This window comes from Gadus macrocephalus, chromosome 8 (assembly GCF_031168955.1).
Source record: "Gadus macrocephalus chromosome 8, ASM3116895v1".
Classification (NCBI taxonomy): Eukaryota; Metazoa; Chordata; class Actinopteri; order Gadiformes; family Gadidae; genus Gadus; species Gadus macrocephalus.
Window position 1 is genome coordinate 11,729,725 of NC_082389.1, and position 25,586 is coordinate 11,755,310.

General features: G+C 44.2%; 1 protein-coding gene and 1 long non-coding RNA gene across 4 annotated transcripts; one reads left to right on the forward strand and one right to left on the reverse strand.

The window, feature by feature from the left end:
- Nucleotides 1-2: 2 nt before the first annotated feature.
- Nucleotides 3-24,607, reverse strand: LOC132463069 (vasoactive intestinal polypeptide receptor-like). Of its 3 annotated transcripts, XM_060058972.1 has the most exons (14): nucleotides 23,925-24,122; nucleotides 22,534-22,817; nucleotides 21,071-21,152; nucleotides 19,826-19,939; nucleotides 13,388-13,503; nucleotides 13,093-13,190; nucleotides 11,546-11,675; nucleotides 6,609-6,780; nucleotides 5,961-6,021; nucleotides 5,102-5,168; nucleotides 4,893-4,984; nucleotides 4,434-4,563; nucleotides 3,432-3,473; nucleotides 3-2,964 (listed from the first exon to the last, which is right to left on the reverse strand). In XM_060058972.1, the coding sequence occupies exons 4-14, from the start codon at nucleotides 19,926-19,928 to the stop codon at nucleotides 2,770-2,772; spliced, it is 1,206 nt and encodes a 401-aa protein (XP_059914955.1). In that variant the 5' UTR covers nucleotides 19,929-19,939; nucleotides 21,071-21,152; nucleotides 22,534-22,817; nucleotides 23,925-24,122; the 3' UTR covers nucleotides 3-2,769. The 3 variants fall into 3 exon arrangements, with proteins under 3 accessions (XP_059914955.1, XP_059914953.1, XP_059914954.1); XM_060058970.1 differs by lacking the exon at nucleotides 22,534-22,817 and having other exon boundaries at nucleotides 24,014-24,607; XM_060058971.1 differs by lacking the exon at nucleotides 22,534-22,817 and having other exon boundaries at nucleotides 23,925-24,129.
- On the forward strand, nucleotides 7,926-9,533 carry LOC132463070 (uncharacterized). The gene is made up of 2 exons (XR_009526966.1): nucleotides 7,926-8,208; nucleotides 9,127-9,533. It is a non-coding gene; the product is annotated as an uncharacterized LOC132463070 (long non-coding RNA).
- Nucleotides 24,608-25,586: the final 979 nt, after the last annotated feature.

Below are 25,586 nucleotides of genomic sequence, written 5' to 3' on the forward strand. Positions count from 1 at the left end.
GCTTTAAAGTGCAAAACACTCGATGCAGGCAAGCCCACAATGCAAATAGGTTTATTGATGTGACTTTCTCTTCAATGATATTTACATTACTATGTCCATATACTGTACATGAGGATTAAGTGTTCAATACAAATAGCAACAATAGAACACACATGTCGAAACAGCTACACGGATACAACGCAAATAGAGTCAGGTACGAACACAAACTACGTTGTAAACATTGATTTCCAGTCATCCAAGTCATTCCCATAAAACGTAATAAATCTCTTTATTCAGACTATATACACTTTCCCCTTATATACACAACGTGTGACTTTAGGTCTGAGGTAGCCTACTTTTATCTTCTACACTCCTGTGGCCACTGGCTACAGAATAGTCCCGTCTGCTGAACAAAATGCCTTTACAGTAGAAAAAAAGAAAATCGACATTAAACAGGCGATGAGTCCACGGGAAGAACGGCCATGATGGTTTACGGACGCTTCCACCATTATTATTTTACATTGTAGTGGCCCAGTGGAAAGGGCTGTTTCTTTAAATTGTATAAAATAGAGTAGAGTTTGTTAGAACAGAGTAGAGTACAGATGACAATAGAACAGAGTACATTCAAATAGAGTAGAATAGAATATAACACAGATGAGAATTGTAGAATAGAACCGATTAGAGTGGAATACAACAACAAATAGTACAAGATGTTGATAAACTAATCTATCCCCCACATTTGCTGATAAAGATAAAAGATAAGATAAGGATAATTATTATTCTATTCAATTATTCTATATATTCAATTATAATGGCATAAAATAATAGAACTAGAGCATTGTTGAAAATTACATAGCATCGAACAGAACATAGTAGAGTAGAGTAGAAGAGAAAAGTACAGTAGAAAACCACAGAACCGAGTAGAATCTAATAGAAATGAACAGAGTAGAATCTAATAGAACAGAGTGTAGGGAACATAACAGTGTAGAGCCTAACTCGACGATGAACACATCCCCCCCTCTATTCACCAATATGCTAACAGAAACACCAGGTTTGTGAACTCCTAACAGAACCCATCTGGCCGCGAGGTTCTGAAGACTCGATGACGTGAGTGACTGCAGAGTGAAACGGGCTCTCCAGGGCAGATAAAAGCCTGGGTAACCCGAGTGAGAGAGAGGTTTCACAAGCCTTATGGCTGGTCGGCTCTCCGCCGGAATGGAATCTGGCCGTAATTCAACAACACAAGCATGTCTTGTATAAGCTGTCGATGGCCTTAAGGAATGCATTACGGGCATCAGCCTCGCCATAGGCTCCAACCCCGTGGTAGCGTGGGGGTGGGGGGGGAAACCAGCGCCACGCCGAATCGATTGGTTCATAATGGGACCGGCATAAGTGTGCTAGGTATCAGTAACCTAGCAACTCAAATTGATAGGTCAAGCGCTTTGATTGCTCCCATGTAAACACACTGCTCGGACAAGACGCCTGCCTCCAAAATCAATACACCTGGAGCATCAATACGCTAAACGATGTCTCTCGCGACCCAATCCGGGTCTCTCCGAGTCCCCGCCGGGCACCGGATGATACATAGTCTGAGGGGCCACTCACAATAGGGCCGTTTTGCCTGTTCCGTGCTGCAGGAAGATTCAACACGATTCCCCCCCTCCCCACTCCCCCCGCTGGCCCGTGGTCACACTGCTCCCAAAGGCCGTGGCCTGGGCACGATTGCTCCTTCATACATACGTCATCACGTCGTAATACGATAAATACGTCATCACCAAGCGTCCTCGCCGCCATAACAACAATGGAGAACAACAACGTGAATGCTGTCGTCAGCCCAAATTTCAAGCAAACACTCGACTTCACTATCGCACCAACGTAAACACACTCGTGAACCGCTTGCCGCCATTGTTTGAAATGATTGTTGTGGGGAAGAAGGGCATGGACCTATAAAGAAAGAAGGGTCGCGCAAGGACTACGTCATCCAGCTCACGTTGCGTATCCGCGCGTGTGCGCAGGTCATCTCATTAGCATCTTTACTTTGGCCACGGCACACCTCTCCCAAGTGTGCCGTGGCCAAGGGGCTGTTCCGTGCTGGAATACGGATGGCGTGGTCACACTCGCCTAACGTTCTAGACTTTAGTATGCAAATGAGCTCGGGCACGGGGCCGCGGCCCTAGTGTGAGTGGCCCCTGAGAGTGATAGACATTCCCTTCTTTAACCTGACATTCATCTTAATAGCTTGAATCCTATCATTCGGTGTCCGGGTTGAACTTTGATGGAAACGGCTACGTCGTCAACGGCCCCTTCTAGAAACCTACCTCAAAGGGAGGGCCGGCGGCGGCTCCAGACCCAGGGGGTTTGGGTGGTGTCAGGGCGGCGGCGGCTCCAGACCCAGGGGGTTTGGGTGGTGTCAGGGCGGGGCTCGGCGGCTCCAGACCCAGGGGGTTTGGGTGGTGTCAGGGCGGGGCTCGGCGGCTCCAGACCCAGGGGGTTTGGGTGGTGTCGGGGCGGGGCTCAGAGGCTCCAGACCCAGGGGGTTTGGGTGGTGTCAGGGCGGGGCTCAGCGGCTCCAGACCCAGGGGGTTTGGGTGGTGTCAGGGCGGGGCTCGGCGGCTCCAGACCCAGGGGGTTTGGGTGGTGTCGGGGCGGGGCTCAGAGGCTCCAGACCCAGGGGGTTTGGGTGGTGTCAGGGCGGGGCTCAGCGGCTCCAGACCCAGGGGGTTTGGGTGGTGTCAGGGCGGGGCTCGGCGGCTCCAGACCCAGGGGGTTTGGGTGGTGTCAGGGCGGGGCTCATAGGGCCGAGAGGTGGTCCTGGCAGGAGGAGGATCGCCGCGTGGTGGGGCTGCACTTGGTCAGCATGGTGATCTGGGTGCTGAAGTTGTTGCCGTTGCTGCCCATGGAGGGCGGCTGGTACTTGGTGTCGGCGGTGCTCAGGAACCGCTGCAGCATCCACCGACGCCACTTCCGCCGCACCTCCGACTGCACCTGCACCGCAACGACGGAGGGGAGAGGACCGACAGAGAAGGAGGGGTTTTACGGTGAGCTGTGTTGTTGTTGTTCTATACATTGCTTTGTTTTGTGTTTGTTTTATTCCACTCTTCGCCTGTGTAAGGTTTGGGGAGGGGAGGGTGGGGGAGGGGTGGGAGAGTATGTTGTTTGCTGATGATTCGCGCTCGGCTGATGACTCACTCTGCTATGTTCAGGACGTGGTGATACGTTGACCTACTAGCGCTTTCCAAAAATTGAAATATGGGTAGCAAATGTGTCAATGTTTATTTGTGGTGGCAGGCCAATACAGGGGGATAGGCAAACTTTCTTTTTTGGACTTTTGCAGAGCTGTGGGATGATTGACTGCTGACATAATCTATCAAATCTGTCTAGTTTATGGGAGTGACATTCACCCCATGAGTTCTATTTTTGTTGATGGAAGATAGATTTTCAAGTGTTGGTACCTCTCCATTCAGGAAACAGTACAAGACAGCGACGATGAAGCCCTGAAGGAGAGAGGAACAGAGGGAGAGACAACTCTTAAAAAGGACTTAATCAGAGAGAAATATTTCCCCAAAACTTCTCCCACAATGATCTTTCCATCATTACTAAACTCAGAGCGAGGTCTTATCAATTTCCCTAGGAGGCGTTCCTTTTCCCCCAATGTAAGTGGGAAGAATACTTTTCAAATGAGGCTTTTGTTAATTCAGGCTACACCCTGTTAGACTGCACAACAGTTGGACTGCACAATTCTGCTGTCAAAATGTAAATACAAACGAATGAATGAATTCACAATACTAATCTCTCCTTAAACATCATGACATTCTTACATTTAGAAGATTAAGAGGGCGAGAAGTCCACGCAATTCATTGCCATCCGTCATCAAGATAAAGGTAGCTGTGTGTGTGCGATACTGCAGATGTGTTTTGCAGTTTTATTTGCTGTGAAGCCATGGAAATGACCATCACAAACATGGCTTATAATGTAAAAAGAGATATGTAAGAGTCTGAACCACATGAGGACAAGGAATGTAAAATCCAATCACTCAATAATTCTGACCTATTTCAGCCGTTTTCTTTTTTTGAAACTTTATAGGTATTTAGTTAAAGTTTTCTATTTATTTCAAACCAGATGATCAGTGGATAGATCAGACCCCTACCAGCTGGTGTTCTCCACCTGGTAGGCCGATAGGTTGAGGAATGTTTGGACACTGTGATTCCACTATTAGTAAAATAGCAGCCCTTCAATTTATGCTAAGGTTGGTGCTAAGATGGTGCTAAAATGCTTATGTGCTAATATGGTAATTTGCAAAGATTCTAATGCACTTAGATGCTAAGGCGCTATGCTAAGACACTATGATGCTAAGATGTTAATGTGCTAATATGTTAAAGTGCTAAGGAGCTAAGGGGCTAACATGCTAAGACATTTCCTATATGATCGAGTGCTGATGGTAGGGAGAAACCAACCTGGAAGGACCCCAGCACCAGATCAAAGACCATCCTCACATGCAGTTGGATGTGTTCGGGGATATAGGCAAAAATGATATAGTTCATCCCAAAGAGAGGTATGAGCAGTAATGTCGACTTAGCTAGTCGCCTGTATTGGGGAAACAGAGGCAAAGTTATGCTAACATGGGAGTGTGAAACAAATGTAAATATTCAGATCCATCGCTCCCTGGGATGACTACAGGTAGACTTTGGCAACGGGGATAAAACCTAGAACTTTTTGCATGGGAGTTGAAGACAACTTTTTACAACCAACTAGAAATGATATCCCTACATAAATTAAAGAAATGCTTCTCAACATGATTCAAATTTCTCAATTTCCCCTGAGGATTAGTCACCTTGATGACCCAACTAGAAAATCGAATTACAGGAAACATTGACATTTTGGTTTCAAGAATAAGAAAACTAAGAAAGGCTTACGAGTATTGATTGGATTCCTTCCTGCCAATATCTGGACAGTTTATCTTCTGCTGCAGGATCCGGATTATGCAGATGAAGAGGAAGAAATTTACCTTGGGAGTGAACGAGAGGCAGCAGGTCAGGCATTGTAATGCTATCTCCCTCCACAGTTGCACAGATGCACGGTGCGATGACATTAACAAAGTTTGCTGCCCACGGCGGGAGCTTACCAGTATCGCAATTAGGATGGGAGTTTTGATGATCCACCATGGGAGTCCTTCGATTATATCCCAGCATCTTTTTATATGCATATGGAGGAGAGATGGAGGAAAGATGGGGGAGAGATGGGGGAGAGATGGGGGAGAGATGGGGAGAGATGGGGGGGAGATGGGGGAGTGATGGAGGAGAGTTGGAGGAGAGATAGAGGGTTGTCATAGCTACTGCAGAGAAGGACCAGGAAGACTTTTGAACTTTTTTTTTTTTTTTTGCTTTTAGTAGTTAGCTTTTCAACAAAGTCGGGGCGTCTTCTAGTTTTAATGTATTCAATGTCTTTGCGGGAGAGGGATGTATGGTTGACATAGTTATTGGAAAGCAGGACCAGTTTCTAATACATTCAAATGTACAAGGTTTCTTGTCTTTGTCTAAAAGAAACAACATCACACTGAATAAGAAGTCGTGTCTTGCACAAGTGTGTAAGCATGGCATAAGAGCAAGGCGTTAAAGGGCCACTATTTGACCCCGAGGTGTGATGTCACAAAAGGGTAGATTTTTAAATGCATCGTCGTGGCTAACATTAAACCTGATCGTTAAACAAGGGGCCCTTTAAGACTGCCACGTGTAAGGGATTAGTTTCCCACTGGGGGCCCCCCATGCAAAGAATGTATGCACTGACTTGGTAAAAACATCTGTCGGCATGTATATGAACATTGGGGGATAAAACCCGGTACCTTTCGGCAGGGAATCAGACATTCTTTACCTTTTAGAATGTTTTGCAAGCAAATTAATCAACGTTTTTTCTATCAATATCTGAATAGACGTGCTAATCATTACGCTAGGGTCAAAGTGACCCAATCAAATAAAACCAGTTACCCTGGATCTTTCAGATACACCTTGGTCCCCACCCAGGCAGAGATAAAGATGGCTGGGACACCTGCAAGCATAAAGTTGACGTGAGTTATGTAAGCAGATAACTGTGTCCTGGAAAATGCTATCAATAACACAGCACTTTGTTCAAACAAAGGATAGCCATGATTCAACAAGACCAAATACAAAACGGGGCATTGAGCACGTCTGTTTGCATTCCCATTTCAATGATTTCTTTTTTCGTAGTTTCAGGATTAAACTAATGTCAAAAATTGGCAAGCAGATATTTCTTCATGACAGATAAAAGTTATTGTTTCATGAGAACAATCTACAGTCACAAGTTTCAATTTCTGGATTTTTTTTTTGTAGCTTAGCAATTTTCTTATAACCACACCATCTAACTGATAACTATTGTTTAAGGTTGTCCAATCTAATAGCAAGTTAGAAATAAATTGTCACACGTGCTCACAATCTGCTTCTCTTTATTATGTATAAGTAATATATCCCATTGTATTATTAAATTGTATATTGTATTATAAAACCTAAAGTCAAACCTAAAATAATAATAGTACAGTTTAGGTCAATATCAGTGTCCTCAATCATGATGGGTTGATGACCAATGACAGTTGGCAGATGATAATGATTGACTCTTACCCCAACCAATCAGGATGTAGCACCAGAAGTACTTCTTCTCCGAGAAGAAGGAAACAGCCAATAGTGCGTAGAGGTACAAACCCTCCACCAGCAGCCAGAAGTAGCTGGCCATGATCCCATACTGAAAGAAGACCAACACAGCCTTGCAGCCCACCTTGGGGAGAGAGAGAGACTGAGAGAGTGAGAGAAAGAGTGAGAGTCAGGAAGGATGCAAAGAAAAAATTGGAACCAAAAGAGAAAAGAAAAAAACACAAAAAGTTAGCTCTAAGCATTTTATGAGTCGCATCTAGATCTGAAAATCCATATATTTATGTCTACTATGCTGCACAACTGTGGCCCTTATTCTTCTCTTTGCCATCTTGGTTGTAAATGCTAGGTGGGTTCCCCCTCCCAAGCTAGGGTTTAGAGCTAAGATGGAACCAAGATGGCCGCTAGGTGAATGAGGCCGTTTGCGGTCAGATGAATAACGGCGTCCCAATGCACAGTAAATAGTGCGGGTAACCAAAATGGGGGAAACATGACCGTTGTTTAGTTTGCTATAGCCCAAATAAACAGAAATGTTTTTCTTGGATCCACTGAGATCCAACATGGGGCCTCCTCTTGGATAGATCACACTGAAATAACACAAAATGGCGACGTCTTCTCTGTCCCTGTCATAGGAGCAGTAAGGGCCATAGGTTATCATCTGGGGAGACTCAGTGAAATTAATCCTGATGCAAATCAGTGCAGAGAACGCTCGGCCGTCGGTCCCAAGGATTTATCAACGTTTGTATAAACAACACGGTAGAGATAAACAAGTATACTTGGATTATACAGTTTAAATGTTATCAATATAATATATGTATTTACTTTATTGGAACGTCTTTGGAAATGCTATCGCATGAGGTGCTTTCAATCTTTGCCAGGTGTAAACAATGTGGAAGCACTGATTCAAACACTGTTAGAATAACTACACAACATTACGCATTGTGTGTGTGTGTGTGTGTGTGTGTGTGTGTGTGTGTGTGTGTGTGTGTGTGTGTGTGTGTGTGTGTGTGTGTGTGTGTGTGTGTGTGTGTGTGTGTGTGTGTGTTTTTGTCAGTGTGTCTGTGTGATTTGTATTTGTTCCTCTTGAAGAGCCAACATTTTTATATATTTTTACCCTTTACAGTTACCCATTTGATATGTTTTGATTTACATTAAACATGTCATTCATAGTGGTCACTGTAGTTTACTGCAGACCATCAGTGAAAGTAGACACTCTTAGCCACTAAGGGGTTTCATTTAAATCCCTTCCTTACTAGTCCCATCAAGGCAACTGAACAAAGAGTGAGTGTAAGGCCCTTTCCCATTCCTTTGCTCTAAAGAAAATCTCAGCCCTAGCCCTCGCTGTTGCGCGTGCACGCACCGTGGAGCAATGTCCCAATACCACTTTAAGGTAGCTTTAAGGGGTAAGAGGGAGGGCTAACATCCCCTCAAAATTGAGATTTTCGATGGGCACCCTCAAAGCGATTCAGTTCTGACTTGCTCCCACAATACCTTGCGAGAAAACGGAAAATCAAGAAATATCCCAGACAAGATGGAGGACGAAAAGATGCGACAGGATTGGAAAAACACAAATGTAAGTATTTTCTCTGTAATTAACTAGTAATTATTTTATTAATTATACTCTGCAGCCCGGCCGTGGGCTTCGAAGCCCGGCCAAGGACTCTCGGAAGATCGCGAAAGTCTGTGGCCGATTTTCGCGGAAGATCGCGGAAGTCCCCGGCCGACTTTCGCAGGCCGCCCGACCCCGGTTCTCGGCCGTGATGCATGCCCCATCACGGGCTCTGCATCCCGGCCGTCGACCGGGCTGCAGACCGGGCTGGATATCATGTCGTATGATATCCAGATCTTCCATGTTCTAGTGACTCCAGGTTAAAAATAAGCTTTACTATACTAATATATTATATTATATTATATTATATTATATTATATTATATTAGATTAGATTAGATTAGATTAGGCTTTATTGATCCTTTTGGGATGACTCCCTCAAGGAAATTGATTGTCCAGTAGTTTACAGAAAGAAACGCAACACAATATTAAATTATATACAATATAAGATAAACAATACACTCTAAGATAACTATAAAAAGTAAAATAAAAAGTTAACAGTAAACAATAATTATAATATAAGATAAGATAAACAATAAACTCTTAACTAACTAACTATAAAAAGTAAACAAAAAACAGTAAACAGTAAACAATAAACTCTTAGCTAATATAGAAAGTAATATTAGTAATATTATTAGTTATTAATTATTAATAATCTATAAGTAATATATACCTACTCATATATATATTATATTAGTAATATTCTATAAGTATTATTATACTAAGATATTATATTATATTAGTAATATTACATGGTTAATCAATGTATTTTTTGGCAGTACTATATTGTGTACATAGCTATTATATATTGTACATAACATATGGCCATATCAACCAGTTCTGGCATATAATTCCTAATTCCTTCTTATTCGTTTTCTTTCAGGACTTCGTTGAGTCCACTGCCACCAGCCCCCCCACCTCTCCCTCATGCTCCTCCACCCCAGGCACCTCTTCCACCACCCCAGACACCCCTTCCAAGAGGAGAGTGCCAGGGGGCAGGCGAGGCATGAGGAGAGCGAGGCAAAGTTGGCGAAATGGTGGAGAAGATGTGATTCTCCACCATTCTCTCAAAAGCTGAGAGAGAGTGTGTGTGTGTGTGTGTGTGTGTGTGTGTGTGTGTGTGTGTGTGTGTGTGTGTGTGTGTGTGTGTGTGTGTGTGTGTGTGTGTGTGTGTGTGTGTGTGTGTGTGTGTGTGTGTGTGTGTGTGTGTGTATTTTTAGGTGTGTGTTTGTGTGTATTTTTAGATGTGTGGTTCAGTGTTTCTTATTTAAATAAAGGGTTTCTTCTAAAGTGTTCTTGTTCTTAACCGATTATTATCTAAGGGGGCACTCACACTAGGCCTTCTGGCCGTGGCCGTGGCTGTTTTAGCACCTATCCGTGCTCAAATCTGCCAGTGTGAGTGTGGCCAGTCTGGCAGGCCGGGCCAATTACAAAATATAAATACCATTTCAGGTTAAACATCTTTACAATGGGTCTTGCTCGTTGCCCGAGACAATGGCAGCCAGTCTGTCTCTTGTAACATTTCCAGGGGTCTGGTTATCTGCTAGGGGGCACGGGGAGGCCATGATGACGTCACAGGGTAGGGTTGTCCCATTTGGTAGGGGACCGTTAAGGGGTAGCAATGAGGGGTAGCAATGAGATTGAGCAATGAGGGTTAGGGTTGAGATGTAGGGTTGAGACAGAGCAAAGGAATGGGAAAGGGCCTTTAAGTCCCCACAAAGCATGGATACATCAGCTGTGATTGTATGTTCCCAAATAGCATCTCAACGATAAAGTGCTTGTGTGGGACGCCCCGGTGGCTCACCGGGTAGAGAGCGCACCACATGGGCTCAGTCCTAAACACAGCACAGCGTGGTCATCTGCTGCATGTCCTCGCCTCTATCTCCCATACCGTCCTCTATATCTCACTCTATAATAAAGCATTAAAAAAAATACTGCAAAAATATATCTTTAAAGTGTGTGTGTGTGTGTGTGTATGAGTGCGTGTGTGCGTGCGTGTGTGTGTTTGTGCAACCAGAGAGGGGACAGTAGCAGACTATCATGCTCGAGCTACTGAGTAGGAACTTGAATTATGAAGCAGAGCATTTGCGCCGATAGATGTTGGATGGGCTTTGTTCCTTCATGGAAGGGCAGTGAAGGCCGACCGGAACGTGAGTCGAATGACAGAGGGAACGAGATGTAGCGTCACAGGCTCACAGGTGGCTACCGAACACACGAGGAACATCGCGTATGCGGTCGGCGCATTAGCGTCCTGAGTCACCGAGAGACTACCGGCAGAGTGATGCATTCAAAGCACAGCCGCCGAGCTCTTTGACAGAGGCTAGGCAGCTGTGTTTGGGACTGTTTACCCTCCGCTCTTTAAAGAGGAAGAGGCTCGGGCCGCTTGTTGCGCAGTGATGTCACCATCAATCACGTTCATACACCTCCCATGTGGACCAGACGCGGCCTCACTCCGCTGGTTCCGAGATCACCAGAGGCACAGATGAACGGTATCCAACAGTACATAACAGTATCTATCTCGGGAGAGGATTTGAAACTTTATTAGCCATTTGTTTGTGTTCGCTTCTGTCACGATTCTGATCAGGGTCGGATAAAAACAGTATTTTCTGCTGATTTATTGTCCGTCTACTCTGACACTTGAGGGGGCGACCGTTGGGCAAACAGGAACTCTCACGGCACGGCGCCGTGGCGCTTCGTTAGGAGCAGTTGTTTGGAGGACGTAGACAAACAGTGCTACACCCAGGAGCACTCCAGCGCCCCTCCACTGAGTAAACCAACAGACAGAGCTTTATGGCCCGCTGGACGGTTAACAGTTGGTTGGTTGAGCAACTGTCACCCGTCAACGTAAAAGTTGGTTAAAAAAAATGCTGTGTGGCAGCTTGGGCAAATTGTAGCTAATGTGGAAGACAGCAGACGTAAGCGGTGATGACTCACGTGTTTGAAAAGAAAAGAGAAGGAAGAGAAATCAAACCACTGAAGGACCCCACAGCCTCGCTTTAAAGGAGACAAGGGAGCAAACAAACGTTGACTCTGTTGACTATTCTTTAAGAGGCATGTACATGCACGTTCAGGTCTTGATCCAGTATTTATACAGGTAGACGGCCTATACTATTCAGACTCGAACCCAGAACCTTTCTGCTGGAAGTCAAACACCCTAACAACTGCACTTTCCTACTTACGCATCATGCAGATGAGTGAATGCTCCTCATTTAAGAGTAAATACACCTTTATCAAGACATCTGGCTATAGGTGGCCATTGGTACACACATCTTAACCATCCTGTGGCTCTGAAATGTACTCACAGAGGAGGGGCATTCTTCCGGCTGATCGCCAGGATAAAGAATCACATCCTTGACGAATACCGACGTGGCTTTCAGTACGAAAGACACAAACAGGTTCATGTGGATGTAGTTTCTCGTGCAGTGCAGCTTCCTGTAGAGAGGGCGAGCAGCAACAGAAACAAACCGATTACTTTTGGAGGAAATTGTCGTGGTGTCATGGGCGCCAAAGAGAATAAATTCAAGATGTAAAAAACTGCACAGGAAATTTAATTAAATCTAGACAGTATAAATATTTACTATAAATATATAATATAAGGTGTAAGATCGTTTCATTTATAATCATTAGAAATAATGAGTCGAAACATACACTTTGCTTTTGGTTGCTTCATTATTTCAAATATCAACAAAGATCCAAATAAAAGCAGCCAAAAGTGCATTTAACTCGAGCAAGACTAAACAAGGCGGGAGAAATAGAATGTTCTAGCAATGAGATCTTCTGGGTGTTCTCAAAACAAACGCATCCTTCTTCCCACCCTGATCCTGAAATGGGGGCTTAGTTGTGTAAAAGCCGACATATCTAGGAGTCAACACAGCAGTGTGTGTGTGTGTGTGTGTGTGTGTGTGTGTGTGTGTGTGTGTGTGTGTGTGTGTGTGTGTGTGTGTGTGTGTGTGTGTGTGTGTGTGTGTGTGTGTGTGTGTGTGTGTATGTGTGTGTGTGTGTGTGATACCATGCAGCAGCAGCAGCTCTACTTACGCACAACCCCTTACAACCCCCCCCCCCTCCCCCCCCCCTCCCCCCCCCCCCCCGCTCCATGCTACACATCCAGACCATAATACACACCGGCCAGAACTATGGTTGACATTGCGTTGCGGGACCTTGTGGTGTAAACAAGCGTCTTGTTGATTGACCTATGAATATACACATACATACACACACACACACACACACACACACACACACACACACACACACACACACACACACACACACACACACACTCCCTGGGGTTCAAACGTGTCTGTGGTCCACTAAAGACCACTTTAGATCGACGAGCCTTTATGGTAATGAACAGGGGTTTTGTTAGTCCCGTACGTGCAGCACGCACACGCACGCACACACACACACACACACACACACACACACACACACACACACACACACACACACACACACACACACACACACACACACACACACACACACACACACACACACACACACACACACACACACACACACACACACACACAGTATGCAGAGATAAACCCACTTGAATGCGGGTCAAAGAGGAGCATGCTGTAGACAACAGCAGGCCTCACGTTTATGAGATTCTTCTCGGAGAGATATGGCGACTAAGCACAGACCCCGCAGGCCCTCAGGGTGCATTAACAGTTCAACCACCGTGTCGGAAGGAACGACCGGAAATCACGGGGGCGACACGAAGTGATTGCCCTAAAGGCTTTTATTTCTCCTATAAAACGATCCCCGGGGGTGTTAACAGGCTGTTTATGAGGACATTTACCAAATAAAGAGTCGAAAAAAACACAAAGTTGATGTGCGTGGTTACCTGAAGAGACAGAGAAGGATGATGGCGGCGGTGAGGGCAATGAGGGACACGCTGTGGCCAATCGTGTAGCCCACTTTGACCGCCACGTAGAAGTCTCCCTGGACGGATAAAAAACAGAATAATGAAACAACAATGGTGTTAAAAACATATTCAGTGCAATTGTAAATACGGGGGGAATCGCGTGGGCCCCGTGTGAGACGAATGGCTGGTTGACCAATTGAGGGGTCACCCAGCCATTCGTACACACATGTGTATTTAGGGCGGGGGGGGTGGGGCTTGTAGGGTGCCTGGTTACCAAGTCAACCGCCTCAGCATCCATGGTGTTGTTGCTGTCGAAGCCACAGTGCAGGTTGTAGGAGGCGGGGCTTATGGTTGACCATCCGTCCTCGGTGCACGTCTTTGACAGGTTGCCTAGAGAGAGAGAGAGAGAGAGAGAGAGAGAGAGAGAGAGAGAGAGAGAGAGAGAGAGAGAGAGAGAGAGAGAGAGAGAGAGAGAGAGAGAGAGAGAGAGAGAGAGAGAGAGAGAGAGAGAGAGAGAGAGAGAGAGAGAGAGAGAGAGAGAAAAAGAAGGAAGCTTGTTTGTTTTAGCTTGATGTTATTTTTTCTAACAACCGAGAAAAAGAAAACTAGCCTCCATTTCATTCATTCCCATGTAATTCCCATGTTTCCTCTCTGGCTAAAATTAGTGTGTCTACCTGGAATACTTCTCCAAACTAATAGGGACACTGTGAGGCTCAGTTCTATCCCATGTGTATCTGCCTCCATCTGTCTCTTAATTAACCTCCAGTGGCCATCTTGATCTTGGCCAACACAGAGACATGTAAAGGGGCTGCACTTACTAGCATAGAATGAATAACAATACAGTCTGCTAAAACACAACATTCTAGCATTGAAAAAAGTGGAAAAGAACGGACTAGATTAGAACGTATAGAATATAACTCACTAGAATAGAGTACAGAATTTATTAGAATAGAACAAAGTAGAATGCTAGAACAGATTACAATAGAACGTACTAGTATATAATGCGCTACAATGGAATAAATCATCTATATAAAGGAGTGAAATATTTAAGAATAGTATTGAAAATAAAATAATAAAAGATAAGATCTTATTATCAAATATTAGACTCACAAAGCATGCATGAGAATATTCATGAAAAGTCATCGTAAACACATTGCTGTCAGATAAGCTCCAACTGACAACTACTGACCGCGACGACATTCATCATTTGTCATTCATTATTGGTTGCTTCTATTTTTCAAGTGAATGGATCTTTCATTTCAAGGACAGAGAGTTAATGTAAGTCCTTAGTCCTTGCCCGGAACCCACACTCAATAGTTACATTTACATTAAGGCCGCTTTCATCAAAAGTGACCTCATAACAATTCATACAGACATTCACACACCGATGGCAGAGTCAACCATGCAGGGAGACAGCCATCTCCTCGGGAGCAGTTTGGGTAAGCTTGCTCAGGGACGCCCGGGGATTGAACTAGCAACTTTTTGGTTACAAGTCACCCCGCTCTACCACCTCAGGTACTTCCGCACTGTATATTAACAATAGTTACAGTCAGGTGAAGTCAAAGTAAACATGGGATTAGGTATTCACTTCCTATCAGTTCACTAAAGACAAATAGCATTGGCATAGAACGTTCTAGAGCCTTCTATTTAACCTCTCTGTATCTGGATTTCACTTAACAATAACAACTGGCAGAAGGAAAAGGCTACATTATCAACTGCTAGAAATATTTGTCTTTCCTTTATCTTTTACTTAATTTATATAATTTCCGAGAAGGGCATATATCAAATTCTTCAAATTCAGTGATCAACGTCCAACAAAATAAATCCTAACTATTTCAGGGTTAGTTTACTTGGCTCTTTTTTGGCAAGTTCAGTGAAGACATTAATACACGCTAATGACTAAACGATATTGATCACCTTCCGTTTAACACATTGCACAAGGTTTATCTCTAATCCTGGGCCGTGGTGAGACTCGCAGAGCAGAATGTGCTCAGCGAGCTGAACACATTGCGCACGTGGACTTATAATAAGAACAGTTGTGCAACATCCGTTTTTTACCAGTTTAAGTTTCTCTCTCTCTCTCTCTCTCTCTCTCTCTCTCTCTCTCTCTTCTCTCTCTCTCTCTCTCTCTCTCTCTCTCTCTCTCTCTCTCTCTCTCTCTCTCTCTCTCTCTCTTCTCTCTCTCTCTCTCTCTCTCTGATCAATTCAATTCATTCTCCTTGATTCCACAGAAACCTCGTTGCCAAGCCCTAGTCCCAGATACCGAGTCCAGGAACAGGTAGAAGAAGACGAGGAGGAGGAGATGAACCAAATTCCTCCTCGCTCACATTCTTCGGTGCGGTACCACGATGAGGCAACGCCAGTGGGAGATCATAACAACAGCGATGAGCCCTAATCTGGGATAATCTTTAGGATATATTTGGCATCGATTTACAGGGAAAATGTAAAATAAAAACAAAATAGTGGTGGGACAACCAAATTGAGGGGCGTACGTGGGGGAGACAAGCGGCTTAGCGCCGGCCGACACCTCTGCCGCACGGCAGACACAATGGCCGCCGTAAGCCGCCTGCTAGTTTAGCGCATGCTGCTTGTTTAGCGCATGCTGCTTGTTTAGCGCATGCCACCGTTGGACCTGGCTCGTCCGTCGGCCCGCCAGAAGAATGCTTTCATCCTCCGCCCAGAATCCTTACTCTGGGTGGGTGGGGGGGGGGGGGGGGGGGGGGGGCTGTAGCACTCCACTCGCTGCTGTTGGGACTTAAGTTGTTGATCGGTTTCTATCTGTTTGGTTTCCAGCCACCCCACCTTTCAGTCCTGACATTGTTAGAGCCCAGTGGGGGATCTATTGGTAGGCCTACCATAAAGTTGATAAGGAGAGCCCAATGCAAAGTCGCGACAATTTCAGGTATGTTGCTGGAAGGGAAATATTTAAAAGACGGCCGCATGCATACACACACCCATGCATTCAAATACAAACACACACACACACACACACACACACACACACGCACATGCAGAGAAAGATGCAAACATGTACACCCTCACGCACATGCACACACACACTCACATGGGTACATCTACACACTCACGCACAAGCACAAACACTCACATAGGTACATGTGCACACTCACTCACATGCACACACACACACACACATGCGCTCATGTGCATACACAGAGGAACATTCACACACACACAAATCAAATTTGGCAAAGAGAGGGAAAATAAAGGATGGATGGGGTTTTGCGTCAGAATCCTAGGTAAAGAGTTCAGCCGCGTGACAAGATGCCAAACTCCATATAAGCCAAATTTATGACTTGGCCTCTCAATCTCTGTGGCGCCAAGCTTGGCGATGCTTGTTTACGTCTTTCCAGGGCTTATAAAATATATGATGGATCATGGTGATGAGACGATTTAATGTCCATTCATGCAGGGCTAAAAACGTTGAGGTTTTGGGATAAAACTTTTTTCTTGCATGTGATTTACCTTTTTAGTTGCTTTCGTTCAATTGGTTCTTAATTCTTATTTTTCCTTTCCTTCTCTCTTTATTTGTCTTTCTTTCCTTCTATCTCCTTCTTTCTCTCTCTCTTTCCCAGTGCTTGTCCTTCCACCACTTGCCCCCGTGGTGCATTCTGGTGCAGATTCCTCGTCATTGCCAACGTCATCACTGATAACCATCTCTCTTATGGCCAGAGGTTAAACTAAACCTGTCAGCCGAGGCCTTAAGATCACACCTGCAAGCGGGCCTCAGGAAATCGCCGGGGAGATCACAGGCAAGATTACAATTACGCATTCTCCAGAGAATACCGCTCACGCGCTCACACAGTCAAAGACCTAAGAAGGCCTACTTTTCTCTGAGGTTAATTCGAAAATTCAATTCAGGTGAATTTCCACCACAACAACAACAGCTGCAGCAGTACCCCCCCCCCCCCCGCCCCCCCGCCCCCCCCCCCCCACCCCCCTCTCCCCCTTTTCCCACTGAGAGCCTGTAGATCTTCCACAACTTCAACCCCCTTATGAACCTTGGGTAATTTATGCTCTCTCTCTCTCTCTCCCCCCCTCCTACCCACTCCCCCGGCCAGGTCAATCCCAGCTCCCATGTGGGTCTCATCACGGGTTCCAGGAAATCTCCCATTTGGTTTTCCTCCATGAATCCCTTCAGCATTAACCCCCCCCCCCCCCCCTCCCCCCACCCCCAGAATAAAGCATACGTACACATTTGCAAGTCCTATGTGTAACACAGTGAAGCAGGTCAATATGACGTTTAGCGCCAAACATGCATCACATGAACTCTTACCATACTGAAAATACAAACAACAGACAATAAAAGTATAAACTATTAGAATAAATAATAGTAATAATAGTTGGGCCACTGCTGAGTTGTTTTGATTAGTGCTACAATGAGCGGCAACATCAAATGTCACACACATGATCAGTGGGATCTATAATCTGTGGAATATATGGGATGTACCATATTATTAGACATTTGCACAATAGTACACACCCCACAGATGAGCAGGGGTCACACTTCACTGTCTGATGAAGCCTTTCCGGTCAGATAAATACAAAGGAAATATGTATTGTAATAGAGCCAGAACGTGAAGCCCTAGTCTTACCTAATGACCCACTAGTTGGAAGAGTTCCACCAAACCACTGGTTTGTTTTGAGATATAGAGCATGATGGAGATAGTACTCCTTGCTTCACAACTTCATTAGATCACAACAAACTCAGAAGCCTTGAGGCCTGTACCTGCCTTACAGTACAAACAAACAAGTTCCTTCAACCTGGGAAGATGATACTACACTAGGGAGATGCATCCTGGGAATTAATAGGAACTGAGAGAGGGGAGAGATAGAGAGAGAGAGAGAGAGCGAGAGAGAGAGAGAGCGCAAGGGAAGGATACAAATAGAAAAAAGGAAGCAAAGGAAAAAGAACGATAAGCACAAAAAGTTAGCTCTAAGCATTTTTTGAGTCGCTCCTAGTTTTGAAAATTCATATATATACATATATATGTACATATATAATGTATATATATATACATACATATTCATATATATATATATATTCATCCTATATATATATATTCTATATATATATATATATATATAATATATAAAGAGAGAGAGAGAGAGAGAGAGAGAGAGAGAGAGAGAGAGAGAGAGAGAGAGAGAGAGAGAGAGAGAGAGAGAGAGAGAGAGAGAGAGAGAGAAAGGATTTATTTTTGTAAAGTGACTTCAGCTAGCGAATTCTTATGCGTCATTGTTTGGCTGATGTATAATTAAACAGCTTGTTTGTTCATCCTCTATGATAGATCAAACCAACAAAATTTGCTAGAAGGAAAGTGATGGCTGAGGAGAAATGTGATAGTTAATTTTTTCGGGGTTTGTCGACTATGTTTGAGGCGTGTTCTAACAATAATGGAAGAATAAAGAAGAAATGCGTCAGAAATACACACTGACCGGCTGACAAATGATCAGAAATAGAGCCAAAATATTTATTTCAATTCATCCTTCACTCAGAGTTAAAAAGACTATTGAACCAGTCAGGATAACGGCTGACCATCCTATGTCTGTCATCCTACAGAACTAAACACCCATCCTACAGATATTAACTCTCATCCTACAGAACTAAACACCCATCCTACAGATATTAACTCTCATCCTACAGAACTAAACACCCATCCTACAGATATTAACTCTCATCCTACAGAACTAAACGGTCATCCTACAGAACTAAACAGCCATTCTACAGATCTCAACTCTAATCCTACAGAACTAAACAGTCATCCTACAGAACTAAACAGCCGCCCTACAGAACCAAACAGCTGTCCTGCAGAAGCCAGAGGGTGGTCAGTAATGTGTGAGTGCCTCCACCTCTGAATCCACACACTGCAACCAGCAGACACACTTACCGCCATACAAACACACGCAGGCATGCATGATCTCCCCCTCTCCCTCTCTTTCTCTATTCTCTTTGTCTCTTGCTCACTCTGTCTTTGTCTCTGTAGCTCACTTGATCTCTGTCTCTCTCTCAGCCCCTCTATCTCCCTCTCTTTCCCTCTCACTATCCCCCTCTCTGTCTCTTTCCCTCTCACTATCCCCCTCTCTGTCTCTCTTTTCCTCTCCCTATTCCCTCTCTGACTCTTTCCCTATCCTGCTATCTCCCTCTCTTTCCCTCTCCCTATCCCCCTCTCTGTCACTCTTTCCCTCTCCCTATCTCCTCTCTGTCCCTCTTTTCCTCTCCTTTTATCTCCCTCTCTGACTCTCTTTCCCTCTCATGTTATCGCCGTCTCTGTCTCTCTTTCCCTCTCCCTTTATCCCCCAATCTGGCCCTATCTCCCTCTCTTTACTTCTCCCTATCACCCTCTCTGTCTCTCTTTCCCTTACTCCATCACCCTCTCTGTCTCTTTCCCTCTCCCTATCTCCCTCTCTGTCTCTCTTTCCCTCTCCCTATCTCCCTCTCTGTCTCTCTTTCCCCCTCTCTTTCAGAGGAGGAAACACTTTCACTTTTCACTTTCACGCTCTCTCTGTTGTCTCTTGATCTTCTTTATACACACAGCGGTATGTTAGCATCGAACATACTTTTCTGCTAATGAACGCAGAAATTGGCACAAAATTAGACTCTTCTAAAATAATTTGCCTTTCAATGAATACACCCAAATTCGAATTTGAATTTTGAATGTGAATTTTCCTTAAAGACTCCAAATGGTCTTACCGATGCGGGGGTGGCTGGTGAAGTAGGAGAAGTATTTGGGACATGGGAGGGTGACCACTTCCTCCAGTCCGGCACTGGGCCAACACATCAACTTGTCCCACATCCCACTGCATCCTGAGGGGAAAGAGACAGCGAGAGTGAGAGTGAGAGAGTGAGAAAGTGAGAGTGAGAGTGTGTTTAGGAGCAGATCTAGACGTTTCACATGTTTGAATTGCTCGCACAATCTAAAAAGTGCACGTGTATAGTAAAGATAATCATACCATATTTTCCTAACAACGCAAGCATATGTGCAGGTGTTGACAACACCAGTGCAGGTGTTGACAACACCAGTGCAGGTGTTGACAACCCCAGTGCAGGTGTTGACAACCCCAGTGCAGGTGTTATCAACACCAGTGCAGGTTTTTACACCAGTGCAGGTGATTACACCAATGTAGGTACATATATCTGTTTCCTAACAATGCAGGTGTCTACATAATCTAGTGTTGACGTTTCCATGGCAACAGGGGTGATTACCACCCTTCAACCTCTGGCTCAGAAGGGCGACCATGCCTAACCACATGTGTCACCTCATTATTTAGCAATTCTTATAGAAAGGTTTGTAAAGAAAACATTTTGATCTCCTAACTACAAAAAAACCTTTCCCCAGGGTTTCCATAACGAGAATTCAGGATCAGTAATAAATGGTCATTGTAGTGAGAGTTTTTTTTTATTACAGAAAAACATATGCCAGTCAGAACACAACTGATTATGCATTGTCAGTTCCACAGGGCATGGAAAGCTATTTAGAACTGTTTTCCCTTCCAATTTAAAAGACTTCAAGTTAAATGTCAAAGGGTCAAAAGCAGGAGAGAGAGCCAATCAAAAAACAGCAAATGTTCACAGACTGAAAACAAAACAAGTTGATATTTTAAAGATTCAAATACATCTATTCAAAACCAATAAGGTATTTTTGCAAAAGGCTTCACAAAAGCATGTTTCCTTCTATCTAGGTAGAACACATTGAGATTCTAAATCTCCTTTGTAAGGGACAGTCCAACAAATTAATCAGTTTGTTATTTAAAACACTGATGGAGCTTGAAAAATGCTTTTCAGAGACTCCTGCTTGTTTCAGTCAGAGGGTGTCATTGTTGGGCAGCTTGTCTGTGGATGGGGTTCATTTTCATAACCAAACATTTGGAACCGGGCGCAGGGACAGTATACATGCAGTCACATGATGACATTAAAAGCAACATAAACAGAGCAGACCTGTGGTTTTGTTCTCTATCTGGCCCAGGCAGTATTCACGCTCTCTCTCTATCTCCGCCCTGATCTCGCACACTGACCAGGCCTGTCGGGAGAAAGCACAGCATTGGTATTGTTTTATTCATCGATGAACAGGTTAGATACATTCATTGGGCTGGCAGATTAGTTCAGAAAGAGAGACGGAGTGAAAGAGAGAGAGAGAGAGAGAGAGAGAGAGAGAGAGAGAGAGAGAGAGAGTGAGAGAGAGAAGGTGGTAAAAACTGATGTTGCACAATTGTTCTTAGGATCTGTCCACATGCTCATTGTGCTGTATGATTTTGTGTAGCTCACCACGGCCCAGTATTAAATATAACTTATCAATGCACCAACAGGGATGACCAACTAAATCCTGTCCATTCCCAAATGTGATTTACCCATGTGTAAACAGGGGCCGGATAGTTTCGGCAAGTAGAAAGGTTCTTGGAACAATCCCTAATATCTGAGTCTACCTGCAGGCATCCTTCAGCAGGATGCCCATAGCCCCTACCTCCTGCTTAACAACATGTATCCGATTGCTCTAGGATATACTCCTATACAGACTATGATACAACATAAGCATCATCAACATAAGTGTATCCTTACAGTCTACTCTAGCGTGTGTCTCTGGAGGAGACTTGGGGTGCATCAGGAAGAGACAGGTGTTGCGTGGAGAACTTAAAAGAACAGTGAATGTTCGTCCCAGCCGAAGAAGGCTCGAGGGCAGCAGCAGCCGAAATGGATCGAGTCAGAGGAACATTTCAGTTTCATTTTAATGTGGAAAAAGGGAAGAAAGCTCCCTGGGCCCATTGTGCTCTTCATCTTGGGTGAGAGAACGTCAGAGAAAAGAAACATCGCCTTGCTAGTGTCAAAGAAAGAAAACCTTATTCTGATTATCAAACGAGAGACCTCGATGGAGCAAGACGAGGGGGTATGTCTCCAGCGGTCGCTTAAACATGGTATGAGGTGAACTTTGTGCATTTGTTTTTTATGTGTGTGTTTCTGTGTCTCAGTGCGTTTCTGTGTGTGTGTCTGTGTTTGTGTGTGATCGTGTGCAGATGTGTCTCTATGCCATCATCAACCTACACAGCTCCCATGTAGCTCATAAAAAACAGAATCCAATCGCGTTGCCGCCAGGAGGCAGATTTATAGCTGTTACTTAGGAAGATGAGTTTTCCAGAAGAGCACATTGATCACCGCCTATTGTGCCTGTGTGTGTGTGTGTGTGTGTGTGTGTGTGTGTGTGTGTGTGTGTGTGTGTGTGCACGGGTATGTGCGCTCTTGTGCGTGTGAGGTTATTGTTTCCAGTCATATCATTAAACCATACGGCTCTATCAGACCCCCCTCTCCCTCTCCCACAAGGTGACCAGGGTGGGTACGCCTGCTTTATGGCCCGCCTCGTGGCTCTGGCGTTGTGCCGTCCCTTCCTCCTCTCTGTGACACACACTCACTGCTCTGATGAGGTGCCCTCAGCGGCTCCTAAAACTGCTGTAGCTCCAATTTTAGAGCCGGGAAGATAGAGCGAAAAAAGGGCAGGGATGAGAACGTTGCTTTCTTGCATTTGAAAGAGCTGTGATTGACAGGAAAGATGGACTTGCCTGAACCAAGGGAAGAGATGCCCTGATTGGTCAGAAATTAGCCAGGAGCGGTCGGAAATCGTAATGGGCTCACGCAGACATTTCCAAACAGATCCTTCACAGTGCATTTCACCGATGGCTTACAGATGGATGGATTTCTAACACACACAAGCAATTATTACACTGCTCTTCCTAAATTCAGTTGTATGTATATAAATTATACAAAATTCGGTAAGAAGCCTATATGATGAAGCATCAATTAGAATGATTCTTCTCAGAATAGACTTCCTCATCCATCTTGGTAAAAGAAGATAGATGAGGGATTTTGCCCGTGCATGTTAATAGATGCCCTCTAACATCTCATCTTCTCCTGCACCTCAACCACTGAAATAACTTCCAAGGCATATTACCCCCATTTTACATAGCCTATTTAGCTTAATGTCCAATTAATCACCATCAAATCCATTTGATGTCATTAACCTTACGCAGCCCTTCTTTGATCCCCTTTTTTTTATCAATTATTTTTATAAATTTGCATAAATGTATTTGTCCTTATGTCGGAAGAAACGACGCTGCTAAAACCAAATCCAGTACGTAAAACAAACTCACACACCTCCACAGATTCACGCATGACTCAGAAATATTTGTCTTGGAGACAATCGTAGTATGGATGGAATGGGGGAGGCTGTTGCCATGGTATCATTTGAAAATAGAGATGTTCAATGGTCAACCATTTTAACAAGCTGGGCTCATTAAGAAAAATACAATGTTACAACAGAAAAATAAACCGGGCTGGTCCACACGCTCTTCCCAGTTTAAAAAACATCGAGCTTCCCGTTCACTGTCTTGCACAATGCAACTTCTGCGATCGTAGTCCATTTGCCACCTGTTTCTGCGCGCAGCAAGGTTTAAATATCTGGGTACTGGGTAGCCACTTTCGACCCTGAGCAGAAAAGTCCACCGGAACAGTAGCGGCCAGAGGTGCGAGTTTTTTCACCACGCGAATAAAGGTACGCTCGCTATTACTTGCCCACAGTCTGGTACGTGCACGTGTAACCGGTTAGTTATTACTCCTGTATAATTGACTCTGTTACACACGTGCTACATTACCGGGAGCCCGTGTTGCGCACAGATGTAGGCTAAGCGATCAAATAAAAAAGTTCATCAAAAATAACTAACTATTTATCCAGCAAAGGAATGGTTTCTAAAAATACGCCTGCCTAAATAAGAGTAAAGGTGAGTTAAATAGGCGATCAATTACTCACGGATTTCAGGAGCGCGGAGAAGAGAATAACAAAGAAGCTTTTTGAAACTTCTCTTTTCATAATGGTAAAAAAAAAATCGGAGTATTTACTGATGAAGTAGAGTCGGACGCCCTCGTTCTCTGAACGTTCCTGTGCTCTGAGTGGAGACCGGAGACGGTTCTGGCGGTCCTCCTCCTCTTCCAAGTGTGGTTTACCTTGAGCAGCAATAGACCAGCCAATGAAATGGTCATGAGAAACGTCAGTCGATCGAGTGCGTCGATGAAACTCACGCAACGTGCTTTCACTTGGATGAAAGGTTTCCGTTTACGCAGAAACTCAAGCAGAAAGATAGGGCGAACACGTACGAACGCATTCCATATTTAGGCCCGTTTGGATTTATACGTGATTTGGGGCCTCATGTGAGTGTGTAGGAATGTTAGATTAGTTAGAGTTGATGTCACTATGTTGTTTTAATTAAAGGCCTTGTAAGAACTGATGATTGAGGAGGACTAACAACGACACAGAAACCTGGAAATCACCTGCGCATTTTTTATGCTTAATTCAAAATGTAATAAAAACTGATAATGTGATAACTGGTCGATAATGTTAAATTTGCTGAGTGGATCTTCTAATAGCTTTTTGGGGCATACACTCCGACAATAACCAAATAACACAATGCTTCATTAAAGTAAAAGTAAATTCATTAAGTTTGAATTAAGAAGGTTATTGATTGAAGATAGATTGTGACACAATAAAAACCGAGACACTCGAAGCCTATATTGTTACTATATTGTAATAATGCATTGTTGTATTATTAGCAGATAGACAATTCTAATTTTAATTGAATATTTATTTTTTCACTTGTTCTCTGTAACAAAATGGGCCTATTGGTAACATTTTCCGATCTAAAATATGACTGACAAGTCTAACATGAAAAGTGAAATTAAACATGACGGATCAGGTCAATGTATATAATTGGTCATATAAATACTAAAATGAAGTTGCTACAATTTCTTTGTGCGGTGGTAGGCCTATACCTCGTAACCGTGAGAAAGACGGATACGATCTGGCTGCTGTTTACATATTAATTATCAGTGTTGTGGTTAGTAAAATGAGGAACTATTTTGTGCTTGGTCATTAAAATGTGCTCAAAACATGTTTGCGTGACATCAGCGTCTCCGCTGGTGTCTCTAGCCCGCAAGCCTGAACCCTGCTCTCCCACGCTGACCGTCTGTAGGGACTGAAACAGCACCACACACACACATGACCTTTCCCGCTCATACCCGCACACAGACAGACAACATGCATACATGTATACAGTGCATACATTTTCAAAGAAAATGTGTACACATAGTCTATTGTATCATCGTCCCTGGCAGGAATTCCTCCTATTGGGTGAAACCACTCTGAGGTCAGGGGACAGAAGCCTCACCTGTCATGGCTGACCATTCCACCAAAAGCCCCGGTCACATGACTGGACGTGGAATCCGGAGGGACGACTCCAGGGAGGACAGATTACTGTCATCTCTTCCTTTTTCATTTCATCATCTTCTCCTCATGAATAATCCTAATCTCTCTTCTCCTGGTAGGCGTTTTTGGTTTACCTTCGAGGCATCAATAAAGCTTTGCTTTTTGAGTAGGCAAACAATCATATACATACAATCACACACACACACACACACA

Excerpts from the sequence above, each read along its gene's own strand:
- LOC132463069 (XM_060058970.1), bottom strand. The coding sequence starts at position 24,154 with ATGACCATTTCATTGGCTGGTCTATTGCTGCTCAAGGTAAACCACACT. Across the intron at positions 21,153-24,013 it reads CGTCCGACTCTACTTCATCA|GCCTGGTCAGTGTGCGAGAT; the intron begins GTAAATACTCCG and ends TTCTCCCGACAG. Across the intron at positions 4,564-4,892 it reads AAGGAATCCAATCAATACTC|GCGACTAGCTAAGTCGACAT; the intron begins GTAAGCCTTTCT and ends TCCCCAATACAG.